A 20669-nucleotide genomic window follows, 5' to 3' on the forward strand; every position below is an offset into this window, starting at 1 on the left:
CGGGCAGCATGGATCAGGTGTGGGCTGTATCGTTTGACGCAAACACTGCAATTATCTCAGTGATACAACAGTCTGTCTTCACTGAATACAGATTTTACCTCTGGATAGAGATTTTTGAAAATGAAAAGTCAGTCCTGGCAGAGAAAGAAGCCGATTAATCTGATTACATACAAGATATACTGCAACGATTCTTGGTTTCATGTGTACTAATGAGTTATAAAATTAAAACAAATGGTATGCGGTAAGATCCAGCTAGCTTTCTGCATACATATACGAGTGTCTTCAGTGGGGCTTATTCACACCTTCAGTATGTGGTCAGTATCTTACATCAGTATGTGTAAGGAGTGGAACAATCAGAGGAAAAGTAGAATAGAGGCATGCCACCACTTCTGGATTTTGGTTTACAAATACTGATGAAAAATACTGAACTTCTGCACATGGCCTTAAAGGGAACCTGTCAGCAGTTTTTTGGCAAATAATCCTTGCCCATCACCTTTAAAGATCCTAAGGGGTTCCTGCAAACCCTTTGTGTCCTTAGACGTGCCCGGTATACCTCAGTGTTTTATACTTGTCCCTTGCTGCATGGAAATTGTGCTGTCCGGTCCAATGGGTGTTTGCAGATTGTGATCAGCCCTGCCTCGGTCCCTTCTAAGTGCACATCTTTCCGCCATCCTCGTAGTGCCTGAAGTCTGACACCTGCGTAGTGGAATCACTGGCTGTTTAGTAGGGCACAGTGAAGCATGCAGCTCTCCGATCCCACTGTGCGGGCGCAACACTTCGGGCACTATGTGGATGACCGATATCCACTTACAAGAGATGGGTGGAGACTCTCATGGCACTGGACCACCTAATTTACATACAGCACAGGACCAGTATGAAACACTTTGCTGAGGATTTAATGGGGAACCCCATTCTTATGATCTCAAAGGTGATGGGCAAGGTTTATAAGCCAAAAAACTGGTGACAAGTTCCCTTTAACCACATTATAAGAGTGCCAGCAGAATGACCCCAATAAGTAAAGTCTACAATGCGTGTTCGGCTAGGCTATGGGTTGAACTAGATGGACTTAAAAGTCTTCCTTCAACCTTAGTAACTATTACTAATTAGAGTCAAATCCTCCACTGCCCATCACAAAGTCACTGCTAGAGGGAGCTTACTAAAGGATATGGATATAGCGACTAATAACGACAATGTGTGTTGTGGACTAAAGTTTTGAGACGAACACATTTTGGTTTTCTCAAAAAGTTTGCTGCTTCAGAGTTTTTAGATATTTAAGTTAGAAATGTAAGCATAACATGTTTTTCAACTTTGATTGACAAACACTAAAAGTTACGCAAAGACTCAATATTTACAGTGCTGTTCATCATTTTTCATGATGTCTGACAGCTTTTGGGCAAAATTCTGGCCGAGGACAACCCATGCTTGCCTAATTACTGCTGGAGTTTATCACAATTTCTGTGTTTTTGATTCTCTTCTTTTTTTTAAGGGTTGACCACAGGTTCTCAATGGATTTGAGATCTCGGGAAGTTTCCTGGCAATGAACCCAAATTGTCACAGTTTTATTCACTGAGCCACTTAGTTACCACATTTGCCTGGAAAAACATTGTTCATCCCCAAACTGCTCCTGGACCTTTGGGAGAAGTGGCTTTTGGAGGATGTTTCGCTCCCATTCCTTATTCATTGCAGTGTTAATAAGCGACTCCAGACATGAATGGTCTCAGGATGCGTTAGTGCTGGCATGACACAGGACTCATGTAGCACTCACCTTTTCTTCTCTGGACAGTCATTCTTCAAGATGTCCTAAAGAGTCTGACGGGGGCTTTAGAGAAAATAACTTCCCCCCCCCCCCCCCCCCGAGTCCTCTACGGTACAATCCCTATAGTTCCTGCAAAGTTATTTTCTCTGATCAAGCCCCTTCAGACTGTTTGGGACATCTTGAAGGGCTCATCTGATTGTGGCCTCATTGTCTGCATATTGTGCAAGAGTGGGAAATCCGCTAAGATGTCTGCACAAAGGTAAAGCCGCAATGCACAAGAAGTAGGAAAATACAAGCAATGTCAGTGCTGGTTTGCGTTTGGCTCAGTTTTCCTAATTGAATTCCAGGAAAGGTAGCCCTATAGACAACGTCCTAGACCTTAAAACAATAAAAGCAGCGGTAAGCTCCTATTAATATGGCTTCCTTACTACGGTATAGATACAGCTCGCTGTTGTATGGCCAATATGCCCAAACAGCTTTAAAACTTTCTGATCACAACCTTCGGCATTAAACACACACAACTCTATTCTGTAGGTACAAAGATCAGTTATCAAGTTACCGGTTGTCTTTTCCTGGGTACATCTGTGTGTATTCAACTCTATATTTTTTGGCAAAAAGCATGAAGGCGTTCATTGGTCTTTTGCACTTATTGGGAGATGTGGCCATCACAGAGTTTGCAGTCCCTGAGCTGTGACTACTGCCAGTTTTATTGTATAGTGACGTGTAAGAAGTCTGCGGAGATGCACAGTCCTTGCTGTAATCGGATCTCTCAGAGTCTGGGCTGCTTGCGCCACCATTGGATAAAGAAGCCCGGCGCTGACGTGCCATACTGCTCAACACATACACAGCAGAGGAATCCATTGGCGTGAAGTCATAACTGCAATGAAACAAGGCAAACAGTAGGTTGTATATAGCACAGTATAGGCTTAGACTATTCCACTAAAGGGAATTTGTCACCATGAGCGAGCAGCCTGATGGAAGGGCTGCTTCCAGTGATGTCACTTGTGGGTATGCATGCTATCATTCTGATACAAATCTAGCAGAGCTCAGAATGCAGAGCCCTGTATAACCCCGCCCACACCACCGATTGGCAGCGTTCTGTGAACAGTGGGGGGGCTGGGTCACACAGATCAGTGGACTGGGAGGCACAAGACCCCTTGTCCAGTAGTGATAATCTTCTGCTCATAAAACACTGATTTTATTGTAACAACAGCATATATTCTGGTAAGTGACATTACTGGAATCAGGGTCTCTACCTCATGCTGATGTCATATTACATAGCAAAATCCTGCTGACAAATTCCCTTTAATAGACATACACATAAAGAAGTCAATGATTGAAGTTTACCTTTTAAATGTATCAAATACACCAGAATCATCAAAATTGATGGCATCAGGATGTCCCGGAGGTAGACATAAATCACCAATGTGCATCTCATAGCAGGGAATGCCATGCTGAACCACTGTTAGACTTGGGTAAAATGACGCCCAGCCTGGAAATAGAACAAAGTCATGTTGAAATCTTACAAAACTCCTATTACCTGCTTCTTCACCAACATTACCAGCATAGGGTGGTTTCATTACCAATTACCTTAAAGGGACGGTGTGGGATCTTAACAGGGATTGTAGACAAACATAACCAATTCCCACCTGTTAAATCCCCTTCTGTTCCAGCGCTGATGTCCCAGTGGCCCCCGCCAGTGTCTGCTTATTTTACACACGGATGTGTCTTACAACCATGTGACCTCTGCCATGATGCTAGCATGTACAACATGAGACTGCTTATAGGGAAGCCATTGTCAGAAAGATTTATTGTTAAATCAGGTTTTGATGTTACATGTATTAAAAAAGCAGTTTATTTTTTACATACAAGTCTGTATAAAAAAAAATACAATTTTGTAACATTGAAACTGGCCACTTTTTCTTTTTCTACACACTGACTTCCTGCAGTTTCATGAAACACCACATGCACATACGCATGATGGTCGGACTCCAACTCTATCTTTGTATTGAAGTGTCTGATGAGCATGCGCAAAGGTCATTGTGGAGGGAGGGGGCGAGGTCAGCTAGGACACCACCTATTGTGAGTGATTGGTGGATACGGTGCTGAGATACAGTACAGACCAAAAGTTTGGACACACCTCATTTAAAGATTTTTCTATATTTTTATGACTATGAAAATTGTACATTCACACTGAAGGCATCAAAACTATGAATTAACACATGTGGAATTATATACTTAACAAAAAAGTGTGAAACAACTGAAATTATGTCTTATATTCTAGGTTCTTCAAAGTAGCCACCTTTTGCTTTGATGACTGCTTTGCACACTCTTGGCATTCTCTTGATGAGCTTCAAGAGGTAGTCACCGGGAATGGTCTTCCAATAATCTTGAAGGCGTTCCCAGAGATGTTTAGCGCTTGTTGGCTCTTTTGCCTTCACTCTGCGGTCCAGATCACCACAAACCATCTCGATTGGGTTCAGGTCTGGTGACTGTGGAGGCCAGGTCATCTGGAGTAGCACCCCATCACTCTCCTTCTTGGTCAAATAGCCCTTACACAGCCTGGAGGTGTGTTTGGGGTCATTGTCCTGTTGAAAAATAAATGATGGTCCAACTAAACGCAAACCGGATGGAATAGCATGCCGCTGCAAGATGCTGTGGTAGCCATGCTGGTTCAGTATGCCTTCAATTTTGAATTAATCCCCAACAGTGACACCAGCAAAGCACCCCCACACCATCACACCTCCTCCTCCATGCTTCACGGTGGGAACCAGGTATGTAGAGTCCATCCATTCACCTTTTCTGCATCGCACAAAGACACAGTGGTTGGAACCAAAGATCTCAAATTTGGACTCATCAGACTAAAGCACAGATTTCCACTGGTCTAATGTCCATTCCTTGTGTTCTTTAGCCCAAACAAGTCTCTACTGCTTGTTGCCTGTCCTTAGCAGTGGTTTCCTAGCAGCTATTTTACCATGAAGGCCTGCTGCACAGTCTCCTCTTAACAGTTGTTGTAGAGATGTGTCCTCATGTGAGCCAGTTTCTTTGTAGCCCTTGATGGTTTTTGCCACTGCACTTGGGGGCACTTTCAAAGTTTGCCCAATTTTTCGGGCTGACCTTCATTTCTTAAAGTAATGATGGCCACTCGTTTTTCTTTACTTAGCTGCTTTTTTTCTTGCCATAATACAAATTCTAGCAGTCTATTCAGTAGGACTATCAGCTGTGTATCCACCAGACTTCTGCACAGCACAACTGATGGTCCCAACCCCATTTATAAGGCAAGAAATCCCACTTATTAAACCTGACAGGGCACACCTGTGAAGTGAAAACCATTCCCGGTGACTACCTCTTGAAGCTCATCAAGAGAATGCCAAGAGTGTGCAAAGCAGTCATCAAAGCAAAAGGTGGCTACTTTGAAGAACCTAGAATATAAGACATAATGTCTGTTGTTTCACATTTTTTTGTTAAGTATATAATTCCACGTTTTAATTCAATATCATATACAGATATATGATAGATATACACACACATATAGAAGTCCTTTAATTTAGCTCATGACAGCGACATTTCGGTTCGGACAAATGAAACTTTTTCAAGCAGGTTCATGGAGTGCTAATCCTGTTTTTGGACTTCTATTTACAAAGTTTGGTGTTTGCCTTTGGGAGCTTTATCTCTGTCATTGTCAACTGTCATTCTGCCTGTGATGATATGGAACCTTGCTGTAAGCTTTATCTGAAAGGACATACAGGTCTAAAAATGCCTCGAATAACATTAATTGTGTAATTATTTATTTCTTTATTTTTGAATCTTTTATAACATAACATGAAAAAAAATTGCCAATATTAAAAGTTTTTGCACAAAAACTTGATTTAAACAATAAGTCTTCTTGTGACAATAGCCTCCCTTTGAGCGGATGACTGGCTGCAGTGGTCACACGGATGTACAGCCATTGCTGAAGGAAGTTAACAGACTGCCAAGGAGCTTGGCATCTGTGGGGTATCTGTCAGGTGAGGGTCATTAAATTGCCTGATGTTAAAATATTTTTTGACAATTCCATGCTCCATTAAAACTTTTTTAGAAAAGAGAAAGAAAATGTGCTGGAAAAAAAAAATTATATTGAAAATCATGTAAAAAAAAAAAAAGCCACGCAAAAAAAAACAAACAAAAAACAACCCGCCTATTGCACACAAATTAATACCAATTAAAATCTTCACAATACAATGTGCCACAAGATAAATCAGTCTTCGCTGATGGATGTGTGCCATGCAGAGCCCACACCTATTACAGCCAATGTGCCAGTGCTCATGGTCAATTTTCCACAAAGACAGTCTGCACAAAAAAAAACGAATGGCAGCATGCACTACTTTGTCTGAATTACGGACCACACCAGACAGCTCCTGTAGTCATCCGACATGTTCAGGAGAACACAGGGCTAGTCATAGCCAAAATTTGCAGAAATGACTAGCCCATGTTTTAGTGTGAACCAGGCCTAAATAATCACTTTATCACCTTGTACAGGGACTAAAATGCAGTGAACACATAGAAGCAGGCCTGCAGGACACAGCAGGGTTTGGAGTGGTGGCCGTATGTGACGTGCCAATAATAAGGAGCGCTTCGTAGTGGCTTTACCTTTATTTTTTACATAGAATGGGTGATCCAATTTGCACTCCACTGTCAGCAGGCCTTCTTGTGTGCCTGGGTCAAATGTCAGCTGGAGCACAGAGTCGCCACAAGACACGCTCTCCTCGTGAGAAATCAATTTCAGACCATCTGATCCATAGCCCTAGAAATGCAACAAAACGACACGTCATGTAAGAACTGCACCAGCACATTATTAATTCAATGAACTAGTGTAATTGGATGACATCCGGCCCCCCTGCACTCAGTGTGGTCAATGACGGGTAATCCTCAGTGCTGGAGAACGGATTTACTCACTTATATAGCACCATTATGTCCACAGCCTGGACACAGGACAGCCACGTATCATAGTAACATTTTACACTCAATTTAGAAAACCGTAAAAGTGGATCTGAGCAAACAGGTGCGTTGTATATAAATCTACCTTGTGGGAGCCAATGCTGGCATCACGCTCAGATCTGCAGCGCACACTTTTGGAGAAGTCTTCCACATCCTGCCATACTTTCTTGCGTCCTTTATGAAAACACAGACGTGTTCCTGAATAAGATTCAAGAGAAGGAAAATGTCAGGCTCCTGCAGAATGAAGAATAACATATCCAGGGCCACCTGCAGAGACATTCTGGTGCTGCGATTTCACATTCATCATGACCCCATGCTGGTGATGTTCTCATTTGACCAAGTACAGCAAAATGGAGGCAGCGCTGGTTCAATCAAGCGGGAGTTGTACTTGATAGTGATTACTTGATTGTCTAGTGCATCTCTCCAAATAATTGCACTTGGCAAATGTGCACATAATGGGCTGATTAGTCTAATTGGCAGCTAAGGGCTGCATTTCACATATGCTATAGCCCAAGTGCTCTGCGGTGAGGACTGGCTGATGGTAGAACAAGTCACCTACCGGCCACTGCAGAATCACACATGTCATGGTGGCTTCTTGTCTTTATCAATGGTCAATGGTGAACTGCTATGAAGCCAACGCATTTAGTTTATCCCTTAGAATCATATTCTAGTCAATTATCCTTATTATAGTGCAAAAACTATAAAAAAGGCATATAAGCAAACGACGTGTTCCAAAACCACCAAAAAGAGAAACTAATGTAAATGCTACTTAAAAGGAACCTGCCTCTTCAGAAAATGCTATATACCTGCAGATATGGGATTGGACTGCACAACAATAGCGCTACAATGCTACCCGGCCGCCATACTGAAAGTGCAGCTCACTTATTTCTTTCCTGGAGCCGCCAGCTTTCAGTCATGGAGACATGCATGGAGCGGTGGCAGTACACCCTTGCACTTTCACAGCTCACTCTGCAGAATGTATGTGCACAACAAGCTGTCAATCAAAGTGTACACTCACAATATAATGAGCCGTGCTAAGAGCAATGACTGCAATTGCTCTGTACATGCCTCCATGACTGAAAGTCGGCAGCAACCTGAAGGAAATAAGTGAATTTTGTTCCCACCGGCAGCCATATATTCAGTTAAGTGGTTGGCAACATTGCAACGCTATTCACTTAGCCCTAGATCTGCAGGTATAGAGTGTGAGGTGACAGTATCCCTTTGAGTAGACGCTCTGTGCCTAAAGTGCCATGAATAGAACACAGAACTCTAGTTGTTTTGTTGGGCAGGATGTGATCCGACATCAAACACCAGCTGTAAACGCTGCCTGTAATGGCCATGCAAGGCCTGAACAAGTAACACGTGTTCCCTCATCACAACCCACAACCTTTCTGGCTTTGTTACATTACTCACCTTTTAAAAAACAGTGCCAAATCGTATGAGGCCATGAATGACACCAGCCTAAATCATCATCATCCGAAAAGGAGGACATGCAGAAAATGCCAGATTCTGACTCACTGTTGGCCTGAAATAATTAATAATTTCATACTGTAAAAAAGCACGTATGCGAAATATGAAGAGGTGACCCTTTCATGACAACTGGTATTACAACTCACTCGCTCGTGTCTTACTGGTGCTTCTTTCCAATGGCTTTTGGATACACTGGGCTCATCTTCTGTGGATACCGGTGGAGGGCGGGCATAGGAATGTAAACTTTTACTGGTGGCTATTATGTGAACAGGTGATGATCTACAAGAAGGAAGCAACCACATAACACAAGTCACGCAGGGACATTACAATATCTAGAAAATAGAAATGAGCAAAGTCTGCATTTCTAATATTAAATCAATGTAGGCAAAGACAATTGCCTAAAAACGAATTTCCTTTTAGTGAAGTGTATTACTGGAAATCCCACATCGTGTAAAGGGGCCAGTAGTTTGCTTTGGTTTTAGTACACTAGGAGTGATCCACTATGAAGGCCCTTTCACATGGACTTACACGTTTTCATTCTCGATCAATGGAAAGTTAAAACATGGTAGCAATCAGTTAACTAATAAGTAGTGATGAGTGAACGTGCTATCTGAGCATGCTCGGGTATTATCTGAGTATCCTGGGCGTACCCGGATATTATGTTCAAGTCCCCGCAGCTGCATGATTCTCCGCTGTTGGACAGCCTCAACACATCCGGGGATTGCCTGTTTGTTAGGGCAGTCCCAAACGTCCAGATAATTCCGGTACCGGAAAAATCGGTACCGGAATTATCCGTGTCCGTGTGCCCGTGCGTTTCTGTGGCACATCAGTGTGGCACACGTGCGGCACACGTGTGCCGCCCAAGTGCCCACTGGGTACCACACGCACCGTGCAGGAGACAGCGCTAAAGTTTAGCGCTGTCCCCCCCACTGGTGCTGAAGCCCCATTCATATCTTCCCTGCAGCAGCGTTTGCTGTAGAGAAGATCTGAATATTCCTTTTTTTTTTTTTTGTTTCTCGTGTTTACAATAAATATCCATGTCCCCACCCCCTGTTATTAAAATACTCACCCGGCTCCCTCGCTGGCGCTGCTTCCTGTCCTGGCCGCACCTTCTACTGTATGAGGGGTCACGTGGGGCCGCTCATTTACAGTAATGAATCTCCCATAGGGGTGGAGCCGCATATTCATGACTGTAATCGGCGGCCCCAGGTGACTGCTCATACAGTAGAAGCTGCGGACAGGACAGGAAGCAGCGCCAGCCAGCGAGGGAGCCGGGTGAGTATTTTAAGCACAGGGGGTGGGAGGGGGATGGGGACATGGATATTTATTGTAAACACGAGAAACAAAAAAAAAAAAAAAAAAAAGGAATATTCATATCTTCTCTACAGCAAACGCTGCTGTAGAGAAGATATGAATGGAGGCTTCAGCACCAGTGGGGGTGACAGCGCTTACTGTAGCGCTGTCTCCTGCACGGCACACGGACTGCACATGGGCCCATTGACTTTAATGGGTCAGTGTAATCCGTGCGCTCCCACGAACACTGACATGTCTCCGTGTTTGGCACACGGAGACACGGTCCGCAAAAAATCAATGACATCTGCACAGATGCATTGATTTCAATGTGTCTACGTGTGTCAGTGACTCCGGTACATGAGGAAACTGTCACCTCACGTACCGGAGCCACTGATGTGTGAAACCGGCCTCAGGCAGTCCTCTCATGGTTGTGGTTGTCTAACAGCCGGGAATCATGCAGCCGCAGGGACTCGATCATATTATTCCAGCATGTCAAAGATACTCTGATAACACCCGAGCGTGCTCAGATAGCACATTATCCGAGTATGCTCGCTCATCACTACTAATAAGCAAAAACATCTTTTGGCAGTAGATTGTATTGATAATGAAGAAGACCTAAAATCAATGTGTAAATGGGATGTACTGCTGAAATATGTAACCATCATATGTCCCCATCTCCAAATAATGTTGTCGCTCATTATATACAGAAATCCACCCATGTAAACCTATCTTTACAGGTCTTTCAACTTGAACCAGGATTTTCTTTCATCGTTATTCTGATATTAATAAGATTGTGTACATATACATTTAGGCAGTAAACCATTTACTGGAGAAATTAAGTAAAGGACTACTAAAAAGTTAAGTTAAACTTTCACTTGTGTTAACCACTCACAAACAGGAAAATGAGATATAATCCCAACCATTAACCCCTTCATGACCCCAACTTTTTTCGGGTTTTTTGCTCCCCTTCTTCCCAGAGCCATAACTTTTTTTATTTTTCCGTCAATATGGCCATGTGAGGGCTTATGTTTTGCAGGATGAGTTGTACTTTTGAACAACGTCATTGGATTTACCATGTCGTGTACTTGAAAACGGAAAAAAAATACCAAGTGCAGTGAAATTGCAAAAAAAAGTGCAATCCCACACTTGTTTTTTGATTGGCTTTTTTGCTAGGTTCACTAAATGCTAAAACTGACCTGCCATTACGAGTTCATAGACACCTAACATGTCTAGGTTCTTTTTTATCTAAGTGGTGAAAAAAAATTCCAAAGTTTGCTTTAAAAAAAAAATTGTGCCGCAGCGTCTCCACTTTTTGAGACCTTGGGTCGGGTGAGGGCTTATTTTCTGCGTGCCAAGCTGAAGTTTTTAATGATACCATTTTGGTGCAGATATGTTCTTTTGATCGCTCGTTTTTGCATTTTAATGAAATGTCGCAGTGACCAGAAAAACATAATTCTGGAGTTTTGACCTTTTTTATCGCTACGCCGTTTAGCAATCAGGTTAATCCTTTTTTTTTATTGATAGATCGGGCGATTCTGAACACGGCGATACCAAATACGTGTAGGTTTGATTTTTTTTTTTTGAATGGGGCGAAAGGGGAGTGATGTAAACTTTTATTTTATTTTTTTTTCATATTTTTAAATTTAGTTGTTTTTTTTTTTTAACTTTTGCCATGCTTCAATAGTCTTCATGGGAGGCTAGAAGCTGCCACAACTTTCCCACAGCTCAGCTATATAGAGGCGACGCTCAGATCGCTCCTATGTAGAAGAATTACACCACTGCTATGAGCGCCGACCACAAGGTGGTGCTCAAAGCAATTAGGCATCAACAACCATAGAGGTCTCAAGGAGACCTCTGGTTGCTATGCCGATGCGCCGATGACCCCCGATCACGTGACGGGGTCACCGATGCGCGCATTTCCGGCAGCATGCATTTGGTAAATGTCGCTGGCAAAAGTTTGACTGCGGCATTTAACTCGTTAATAGCAGCAGGTGGATCGCGATTCCACCTGTGCCTATTGCGGGCATTATGTCAGCTGTTCAAAACAGCTGACATGTCCCAGCTTTGATGTGGGCTCACCGTCTGAGCCCCCATCAAAGTGGGGGTTCTGCCCTCGGACGTACTATTCCGTCCAAGGGCAGAAAGTGGTTAAATATCCCAATTATCTAGGGTTGTATATTGATGTCGGGGAATTTTAGATGATGGGTAGAATGGACAAGACTGAATAAAGGCCTTACCTATTGTAGAATGAACATTGCATTAAAGGGCTTTGCGGACTTGTGGCGATATTGGCCAGCTCAGTTAACCAGTTCATCCCGCTTCCACATGAGTAGGCACTTTCTGACATATTTGAGGTATTTTGACTCCATGAAGGCACTGAATATTCCTGATGTGATACATTTGCCTCAAGATGGAAAATGTCAGGTGAAGATGTGGAGTCAGTGTGAACCGCCTGTAGTTCTGGAAGGTCATCTAGAAAGGAGTGAACATTTAGCTTAATGCACAAGCACAAACTTAGACAATCATTATAGAAAACGATCAACGCCCCACAAATGAAAACTTTTGAGTAACTCATCACTAGGTGTGTATCATAAAAAAAGTTTAATAAAAAGTTTAGCTAACCTGAAGTGCTGAATATTAGCATCTTGGTTTAACCCAGCTGCCAAAAGGGAATCTGTCAAATGCAGCCAGGCATGTTTTTTCTCTGAAACACTCAGAGAAGATCCATCAAGCGATTCTAGGAATAGCCATGACCAGTTTTGTCCCTCAGCCCCCAATGGCTTCTTCCTGCCCAGTTAGGGTATGTGCCCACGTTGCGGATTCGTGTGCGGATTTTTCAGCACCATTTTTGCAAAATCCGCAGGTAAAACGCAGTGCGTTTTACCTACGGATTTATCACGGATTTCCTGTGGTTTTTGTGTGGATTTCACCTGCGGTTTTACACCTGTGGATTCCTATTGTGGAGCAGGCGTAAACCACTGCGGAATCCGCATAAAGAATTGACATGCTGCGGAATAAACAATGCTGCGTTTTCACGCGGTATTATCTGCAGCATGTGCACTGCGGATTTGGTTTTCCATAGGTTTACATGGTTCTCTAAACTCATGGAAAACTGCTGCGGATCCGCATCGGCCAATCTGCAACGTGTGCACAGATCCTTATAGTTCAATGACATCTCTTTGCTATGAGCACACACAGGAAACACCTGTCGATCACCTGGAGTTGTGCAGGGAGAAGCCTCGGGACTAATCTGCTCTTTCCTTATAGTCCCTCATGTTCAAATTATATTTTCTCTGAAGTGCAGAAGTATTTCCAAGAAAAACATACCTGGCTGAAGTCAAGTAACGAGGCTCCGATTCACGTTGCCCATGGTTTGGGCATGTATTTAGTGACAGGTTCACTTCTGAGTTGAAATATGTAAAAGACGGTCGATCATTTGGAACACAGATCCCCAATGACAAGCTGATTAGGGGGCTCCAATGCTAGGACCCCCACAACCTACTGTTAGCAACTGAGAAGCCTACATTCAATGCTTGTTTCTTGCAGGGCAAAGAAAACATTACAATGTATATCCCATTGCTCAGCCGTTCACTGATGCAAGCGGAAACTCTGATGAGCAAGTTATGTCAGGAGAAGAGTAATATATCCTAGGAAATCATGACAACATATGTTCTATAAGCAATATGGAAACTTCAATGACTCATGTCACAAGTATTTTTAATAAAGGCCATATTCATACGTACGAAACCCCATACCAAGTTCCATGTGGTCATCAGAAGACTCGTATCCTGGAGAAGACGGGAGTCGTTCATCACACTTGAGCACTTCCAGGGATTCATTCATGGCCGTAGGCCTATTGTCCATTACCAGCTGGACTTTCTGTACAGTATTGGGCATGTCCTTAGTCTTTACTTCCCACACCATATTATAGCGCTTAATCTAGAAAAGAGCATAGTCAAGCAAACACAAGCGTTAACCGGATTGATTCATTACGTGGCACAGACTGTACAGTGCTTTCATATTCTAGATTGCATCTTGCCTGGTTTGTCCCTACAAAGAAGAACCCCCAACAGTGTGCCACACAACCATCACACACTCGGAAGGACAGACATGCTCACAGATCATGTACACATAGTCTGACAGCTAAGGGTGGCTGTCATGTTAGGGACATGCAGCATTACAGGCTATTACTGGTCGCATCCACAATGAGGATATTTTTACACAATGTATTCAGACATTGTGATGCCTCTTCCTCCATAACACCACTACCGAGACTCATATTACCAGCCTTCCGGCACAGAGAAGACAGCACTGGCACCACAGCTCCTGTGTGTCCATCACAACCGGGTATGTTATTTACTAGCCGTGAACAACCTAGGTTACTCCTGAACGGCTGCATGCCGAGATGTCAGAAAACAACTGAAAGAGATGTATATATATGTATATATATATATATATATATATATATATATATATATATATATATATATATATATATATATATATATATATACACATACATACACTGGAAAGATATATATCTTGGTACCGTGTTAGCCAGTAGATAGAAAAATATTTAGAATTGAGAGTCCTCAGTGGTTGATACCTTTTAATGGCTAACTGAAAAGATGGTAACAAATTGCAAGCTTTCGAGACTACACAGGTCTCTTCATCAGGCAAAGACTAAAACAAATTCTAAAGAATCACATATTTATACACAACATAGCACAGAGAAAAAAAAAACAACCATGGATAAGACAGGTGACATGAAGCAGAATTACCATGAGTGATAAACAGTTATGTCCATAAATATTGGACCAGTTCTTAGAGAAGGATTGTTTTATGGTCCTCTGATTAGGGTCTCCAATTCACATCAGGACTACAAGATCCCAGGTACTTTCAGCTGTGACACTTCTAATGTGGTGTACCTAATTATTTGTACTAAATGTCCAACTGGGGGGTCTGCATGTGGGGGAGACAGGGCAGAAACTGAGAACAAGAATAAATTCTCACCGCCACACAATAAGAGAAAAAAGAATGGATCTACCTGTGGCAATACATTTTTGTCTCCCAAATCATAACATTATAGACATGAAATTACTTGTGTTAAAAGGTAGCTTCAAATCTAAGAGAGACAGAAGAGTCTGGGAATATAAACTGATGACGACCTTTGACAGTCTCACTGCAGGAATGAATGTGTTGCATGGATTTATGTCTTTTTACATCAACTAAGGAACTTGCCCCTCGGACTATGAGGGGTCATAATCAGAGGACAATAAAACAATCCTTATCTAAGAACTGGCCCAATATTTATGGACATAACTGTTTATCACTCATGGTAATTCTGCTTCATGTCACCTGTCTTATCCATGGTTTTTCCTTTTTTATTTTTCTGTTGTGCATAAATATGTGATTCTTCAGAATTTCTTTTAGTCTTTGCCTGATGAAGAGACCTGTGTAGTCTCGAAAGCTTGCAATTTGTTACAATCTTTTCAGTTGGCCATTAAAAGGTATCAACCACTGAGGACTCTCAATTCTAAATATTTTTCTATATATACACATAGCACTTTCACTGTTTAGAAGCCATCATTGCTGCCAGTTTGCCCATTATTGTTGTCAGTGTGGGGGTGTTGTTGAATTTCTTACTACAAGGTTACAGAGCAACAAAGTAGGTTTTCCGCTTCTAAGTCATTGATGGAAGTAGAGCCCTATTAATAATTTTTGAAGTTGGGTTTCATTAATCATTTTGCTACATATGGCTTTCACAAACTCTTTATGTTAATAAAATATTTTTAATATTTTCCCCCTGAAGGTGGGAAACCCCTATAACAGCCTCATCAGCACATACGAGGCTGGGTTCCCTGAAAATTGCCCACATGAAAAATGCCCACAGGAAAATTGCCCACAGCAAAATTGCCCACATGGAAAATTGCCAATTGCAGCATCACAAAGTTTCAGATCTATGATATTTGAGGTGCAAGGTGAGGATGTTCCCATGATATGTGATCAACTTGTGATTTACAGTTGACCTAGTGCAAAACTGCAAAAATGCTGAAGATCTGTGGTCTGTAGCAGTCTGCCATTATCAGCAAGAGATTTCTCGAGCATGCTTGGGGGTCCTCCGAGTATTTTTCAGTGCTCGGAGATTTAGTTTTCCTCAGCTGAATGATTTACATCTGTTAGCCAGCTTGATTACATGTGGGGATTCCCTAGCAACCAGGCAACCCCCACATGTACTTATGCTGGCAAACAGATGTAAATCATTCAGCTGCAGCAAGAAAAACTAAATCTCTGAGCACTAAAAAAAATACTCAGTGGACCCCCGAGTGTGCTCGGGAAATCTCGAGTAACGAGTATATTCGCTCATCACTAGTCTGCTCTCATCTCTCACTGATTCTGCTTTACTCCTCCCACCAGCCCAGAACAGCAGTACATGCAGAAACAGCAGCAGTATGATCCAGAGGAGCCATCACTGCTATCAGTACTCACAAAAGAATCACTGTATTATCTGTGGAGTTACATGGGACTGCAGGCCAGATCTAATTATCATCTCAGTGGGTGCCCACCAAAAGCAGGGTGCTGCTGGCTGAGATAGATGGTCCTGGAAGCCCAGAAAGCACCGCAGAAAGGTGAGATTCTGTCAGAGGAGCAGAAGTGCCATAGAAGCTCCGCTCTCCCATTGACTTCAGTGGCAGTGAATCTGGGGCCTGCACTTCCTTCCTTGTCCACTTATGACTACCAAGAGTACGAGTGAACAGATCCTCCTAGTTATGTATCATACACATATACTGCAGGTGCAGGCAGGCACAGGATGGAAGGAAATGCAGAGTGGATTTGAATAAGGCTATGTGCACACGTTGCAGATTTGCCTGCGGATTTTTCTGCACTAAATCTGCAGGTCTTGGCAGAAAACGCAGGTGCGTTTATGAGGCGTTTTTTGCGCGGTTATTGATGCGTTTTTTATGCAGCTTTGTATGCATTTTTGAAAGCTAAATAAAGATGTATTATTGAACAAAAAAAAAAGATTTGTGATGTCATGTCTTGTCCAACCTCCTCTTTTACATTTGTCCAACCCACACTCCATTAGATAGATAGATAGACTACTTTCGCACATCAGGTTTTTTCCGTCAGGCATAATCCGGTGAGTTTTGAAAAAAACGGATCCGTGTTTTTTTTCCGCCGGATCCATTTTTTTCTCAGAGTCATATTAGGCTTCTTTCACACTTGCGTCATGTGACGCCCGTCGCAATGCATCGTTTTGGGGAAAAAACGGATCCTGCAAATGTGCCCACAGGATGCGTTTTTTTCCCGTAGACTTGTATTGCCGATGGATCGCGACGTATCGCCACACATCGCGTCCATCGTGCACTGGATGCGTCGTGTTTTGGCGGACCTTCGGCACGAAAGAACGTTCAAGGGAACGTACGTCGCGTCCGCCATTTCCTACTGCGCATGTGCCGCCGGAACTCCGCCCCCTCCTCCCCGGACTTCAGAATGAATTGAAAAACTGCATCCGCCGCCCACGTTGTGCCAAATTTTCACAACATGCGTTGGTACGTCGCGCCGACACTTAGCGACGGACCCGTACCGACGCAACTGTGAAAGAAGCCTTAGCGATCGGATTGCGACAGATGGCCACATGTTTCATCCGTTTTTTGCCGGATCCGTAAAAAAAAAAAAAAAAAAAACTGTTTCCGCCGGACGGAGATAACATACAGAGGAAAGTTTTTTTCTGTCCGGTGACAAAACACGCAGCGACGGATCCGGCAAAAAATGTATGAAACAGATGTGAAATGATGAATCCGGCCTCCGAATCCGGTTTTTCATGAATTTTTTCCATTGAAATCGTGTAAATTTTCCGTTCTCTCTCTCTAAAAAATGGATCAGTTGCATCAGTTTTTCACTATTTGCAATGGATCCATTTTTCCACAAATTCACTCGATCCTGCTTGACTGAAACAAACAGATATGTGAAAGTAGCCCAACTATCCATATATCTATCTACAGCTATCCATCAGGCAGGATCCGGCAAATTTTTAAAAAACTGATCCGTTGCAAATAGTGAAAAGCTGATGCAACTGATCCGTTTTTTAGACAGAGAGAACGGAAGATGTGCATTATTTCAATGGAAAAAATGCATGAAAAACCGGATTCGGAGGCCGGAAAAACCGTTCTTCTGTACGTTTTCTCCATCTGCCAGAAACAGCTTTTCTGACGGATCCGGCAAAAAACGGATGAAACGTGTGGCCATCAGGCGCTAATACAACTCTATGAGGAAAAAAAGGATCCGGCGGGAAAAAACGGATTTGTTTTTTTCAAAACTCACCAGATTGTGCCTGACGGCAAAAACCTGATGTGTGAAAGCAGCCAGATATATGGATAGATATATCTATGTATCTATAGATATATCTATAAATATATCTATCGAACGATATATCCATAGATATACAATAGAAAGGCCGATGTTTCTTAATGAGCATTTAATAAAAAAAAAAAATGGAAAAAAATGGCGTGGGCTCCCGTGCAATTCTCTGCGCCAGAGGGGGAAAGCCGACAGCCGGGGGCCAATATGTGTAGCCTGGGAAGGGGGTAATACCCATGGCCCCTCCCAGGCTATGAATATCAGCCCGCAGCTGTCTGCGTAGCCATTACTGGCTATTAAAATAGGGGGGACCTCACCCCCCCAAAAAAAATGACGTGGGGTCCCCCTATATTTTATAGCCAGAAAAGCTATGCAGACAGCAGCGGGCTGGTATTCGTAGCCTACAGAGGGGCCATGGATATTGCCCCCCATCTACAAATACCAGCCCCCAGCCCCCCCAGAAATGGCACATCTGTAAGATGTGCCAATTCTGGCACTTAGCCCCTCTCTTCCCACTCCCGAGTAGCGGTGGGATATGGTGCAATAAGAGGTTAATGTCTCCTTGCTATTGTAAGGTGACATTAACCGGGTTAATAATGGAGAGGCGTCAATAAGACACCTATCCATTATTAATCCTAGAGTAGTGAAAGAGTAAACAAAAATAAAGACAGCCAGAAAAAAGTATTTTAACCCCTTAGTGACAGAGCCAATTTGGTACTTAAAGGGAACCTGTCAGCCCGGTTTTTCAGTACGAGATAAAAATACTGTTAAATAGGGCCTGAGCTGTGCGTTACTATAGTGTATTTTGTGTACCCTGATTCCACCCCTAAGCTGCCGAAATAACTTACCAAAGTCGCCGTTTTCGCCTGTCAATCAGGCTGGTCAGGTCAGATGGGCGTGGCGACATCGCTGGTTCTTCCCCCAGATCTTGCATATATTTCCGTTGGTGGCGTAGTGGTTTGCGCATGCCCATCTTCTGAATCCACTGCGCAGGAGAAGAAAAAACGCGCGATCGGCGCTATTTCCCTGGTGATCTGTGGGGGCGGCCATCTTCCTGAGGCCGCGCGTGCGCATATGGAGTCCTCTGCTGCCCGGGGCTTCAGGAAAATGGCCGCGGGATGCCGCGCGTGCGCAGATGGAGATTGCGGCGGCCATTTTCCTTAAGCCGGGTTCGCATTTCAACTTCAGGAAAATGGCCGCCGCGATCTCCATCTGCGCACGCGCGGCATCCCGCGGCCATTTTCCTGAAGCCCCGGGCAGCAGAGGACTCCATATGCGCAATATGCATATTGAAATATATGCAAGATCTGGGGGAAGAACCAGCGATGTCGCCACGCCCATCTGACCTGACCAGCCTGATTGACAGGCGAAAACGGCGACTTTGGTAAGTTATTTCGGCAGCTTAGGGGTGGAATCAGGGTACACAAAATACACTATAGTAACACACAGCTCAGGCCCTATTTAACAGTATTTTTATCTCATACTGAAAAAACAGGGTGACAGGTTCCCTTTAATGACCGAGCCAATTTTTGCAATTCTGACCACTGTCACTTTATGAGGTTATAACTCTGGAACGCTTCAACGGATCCCGCTGATTCTGAGATGGTTTTTCGTGACATATTGTACTTCATGTTAGTGGTAACATTTCTTCGATATTACTTGCGATTATTTATGAAAAAAACGGAAATATGGCAAAAAAATTTAAAATTTTGCAATTTTCAAACTTTGTATTTTTATGCCCTTAAATCAGTGAGATATGTCATGAAAAATAGTTAATAAATAACATTTCCCACAAGTCTACTTTACATCAGCACAATTTTGGAAGCCAAATTTTTTTTGTTAGGGAGTTATAAGGGTTAAAAGTTGACCAGCAATTTCTCATTTTTACAACACCTTTTTTTTTTTTTTAGGGACCACATCACATTTGAAGTCATTTTGAGGGGTCTATATGATAGAAAATAATGAAGTGCGACACCATTCTAAAAACTACACCCCTCAAGGTTCTCAAAACCACATTCAAGAAGTTTATTAACCCTTTACATGCTTCACAGGAACTGAAACAATATGGAAGGAAAAAATGAACATTTAAGGCTACTTTCACACTAGCGTTAACTGCAATCCGTCACAATGCATCGTTTTGCAGAAAAACCGCATCCTGCAAAAGTGCTTGCAGGATGCGTTTTTTCCCCATAGACTTGTATTGACGACGCATTGCGACGGATTGCCACACGTCGCATCCGTCGTGCGACGGATGCGTCGTGCTTTGGCAGACAGTCGGGAGCAAAAAACGCTACATGTAACGTTTTTTGCTCCTGACGGACCGCTTTTTCCGACCGCGCATGCGCGGCCGGAACTCCGCCCCCACCTCCCCGCACCTCACAATGGGGCACCGGATGCGCCGGAGAAATGCATCCGCTGCCTCCATAGTGCAGTGCGTTAAACGCTAGCGTCGGAATCTCTGCCCGACGCATTGCGACGGGGAGATTCCGACGCTAGTGTGAAAGTAGCCTAACTTTTTTTTGAAAACATTTTAATTCAGAACCATTTTTTTTATTTTCACAAGTGTAAAAACAGAAATGTAACCATAAATTTTGTTATGCAATTTCTCCTGAATACGCCAATACCCCATATGTGGGGGTAAACCACTGTTTGGGCGCACCGCAGAACTTGGAAGTGAAGGAGCGCCGTTTGACTTTTTCAATGCAGAATTGGCTGGAATTGAGATCGGACACCATGTCACGTTTAGAGAGCCCCTGATGTGCCTAAACAGTGGAAACCCCCCACAAGTGACACGATTTTGAAAACTAGACCC

The 20669-nt window shown here is 43.2% G+C and overlaps 1 protein-coding gene across 1 annotated transcript in view; it reads right to left on the reverse strand.

Annotated features, from left to right (window-relative positions):
• Window positions 1-20669, reverse strand: part of HBP1 (HMG-box transcription factor 1) — a 47273-nt gene that overhangs the window by 5384 nt on the left and 21220 nt on the right. Inside the window, exons 2-9 of the mRNA XM_069765067.1 lie at window positions 13252-13435; window positions 11734-11968; window positions 8350-8482; window positions 8147-8258; window positions 6819-6931; window positions 6386-6539; window positions 3104-3248; window positions 2316-2633 (exon numbers count right to left, since the gene is read on the reverse strand). Of these exons, the coding sequence (XP_069621168.1) occupies window positions 2316-2633; window positions 3104-3248; window positions 6386-6539; window positions 6819-6931; window positions 8147-8258; window positions 8350-8482; window positions 11734-11968; window positions 13252-13435 (1394 nt within the window). The remainder of the gene's footprint in view (window positions 1-2315; window positions 2634-3103; window positions 3249-6385; window positions 6540-6818; window positions 6932-8146; window positions 8259-8349; window positions 8483-11733; window positions 11969-13251; window positions 13436-20669) is intronic.

Source organism: Ranitomeya imitator, chromosome 4 (assembly GCF_032444005.1).
Source record: "Ranitomeya imitator isolate aRanImi1 chromosome 4, aRanImi1.pri, whole genome shotgun sequence".
NCBI lineage: Eukaryota > Metazoa > Chordata > Amphibia > Anura > Dendrobatidae > Ranitomeya > Ranitomeya imitator.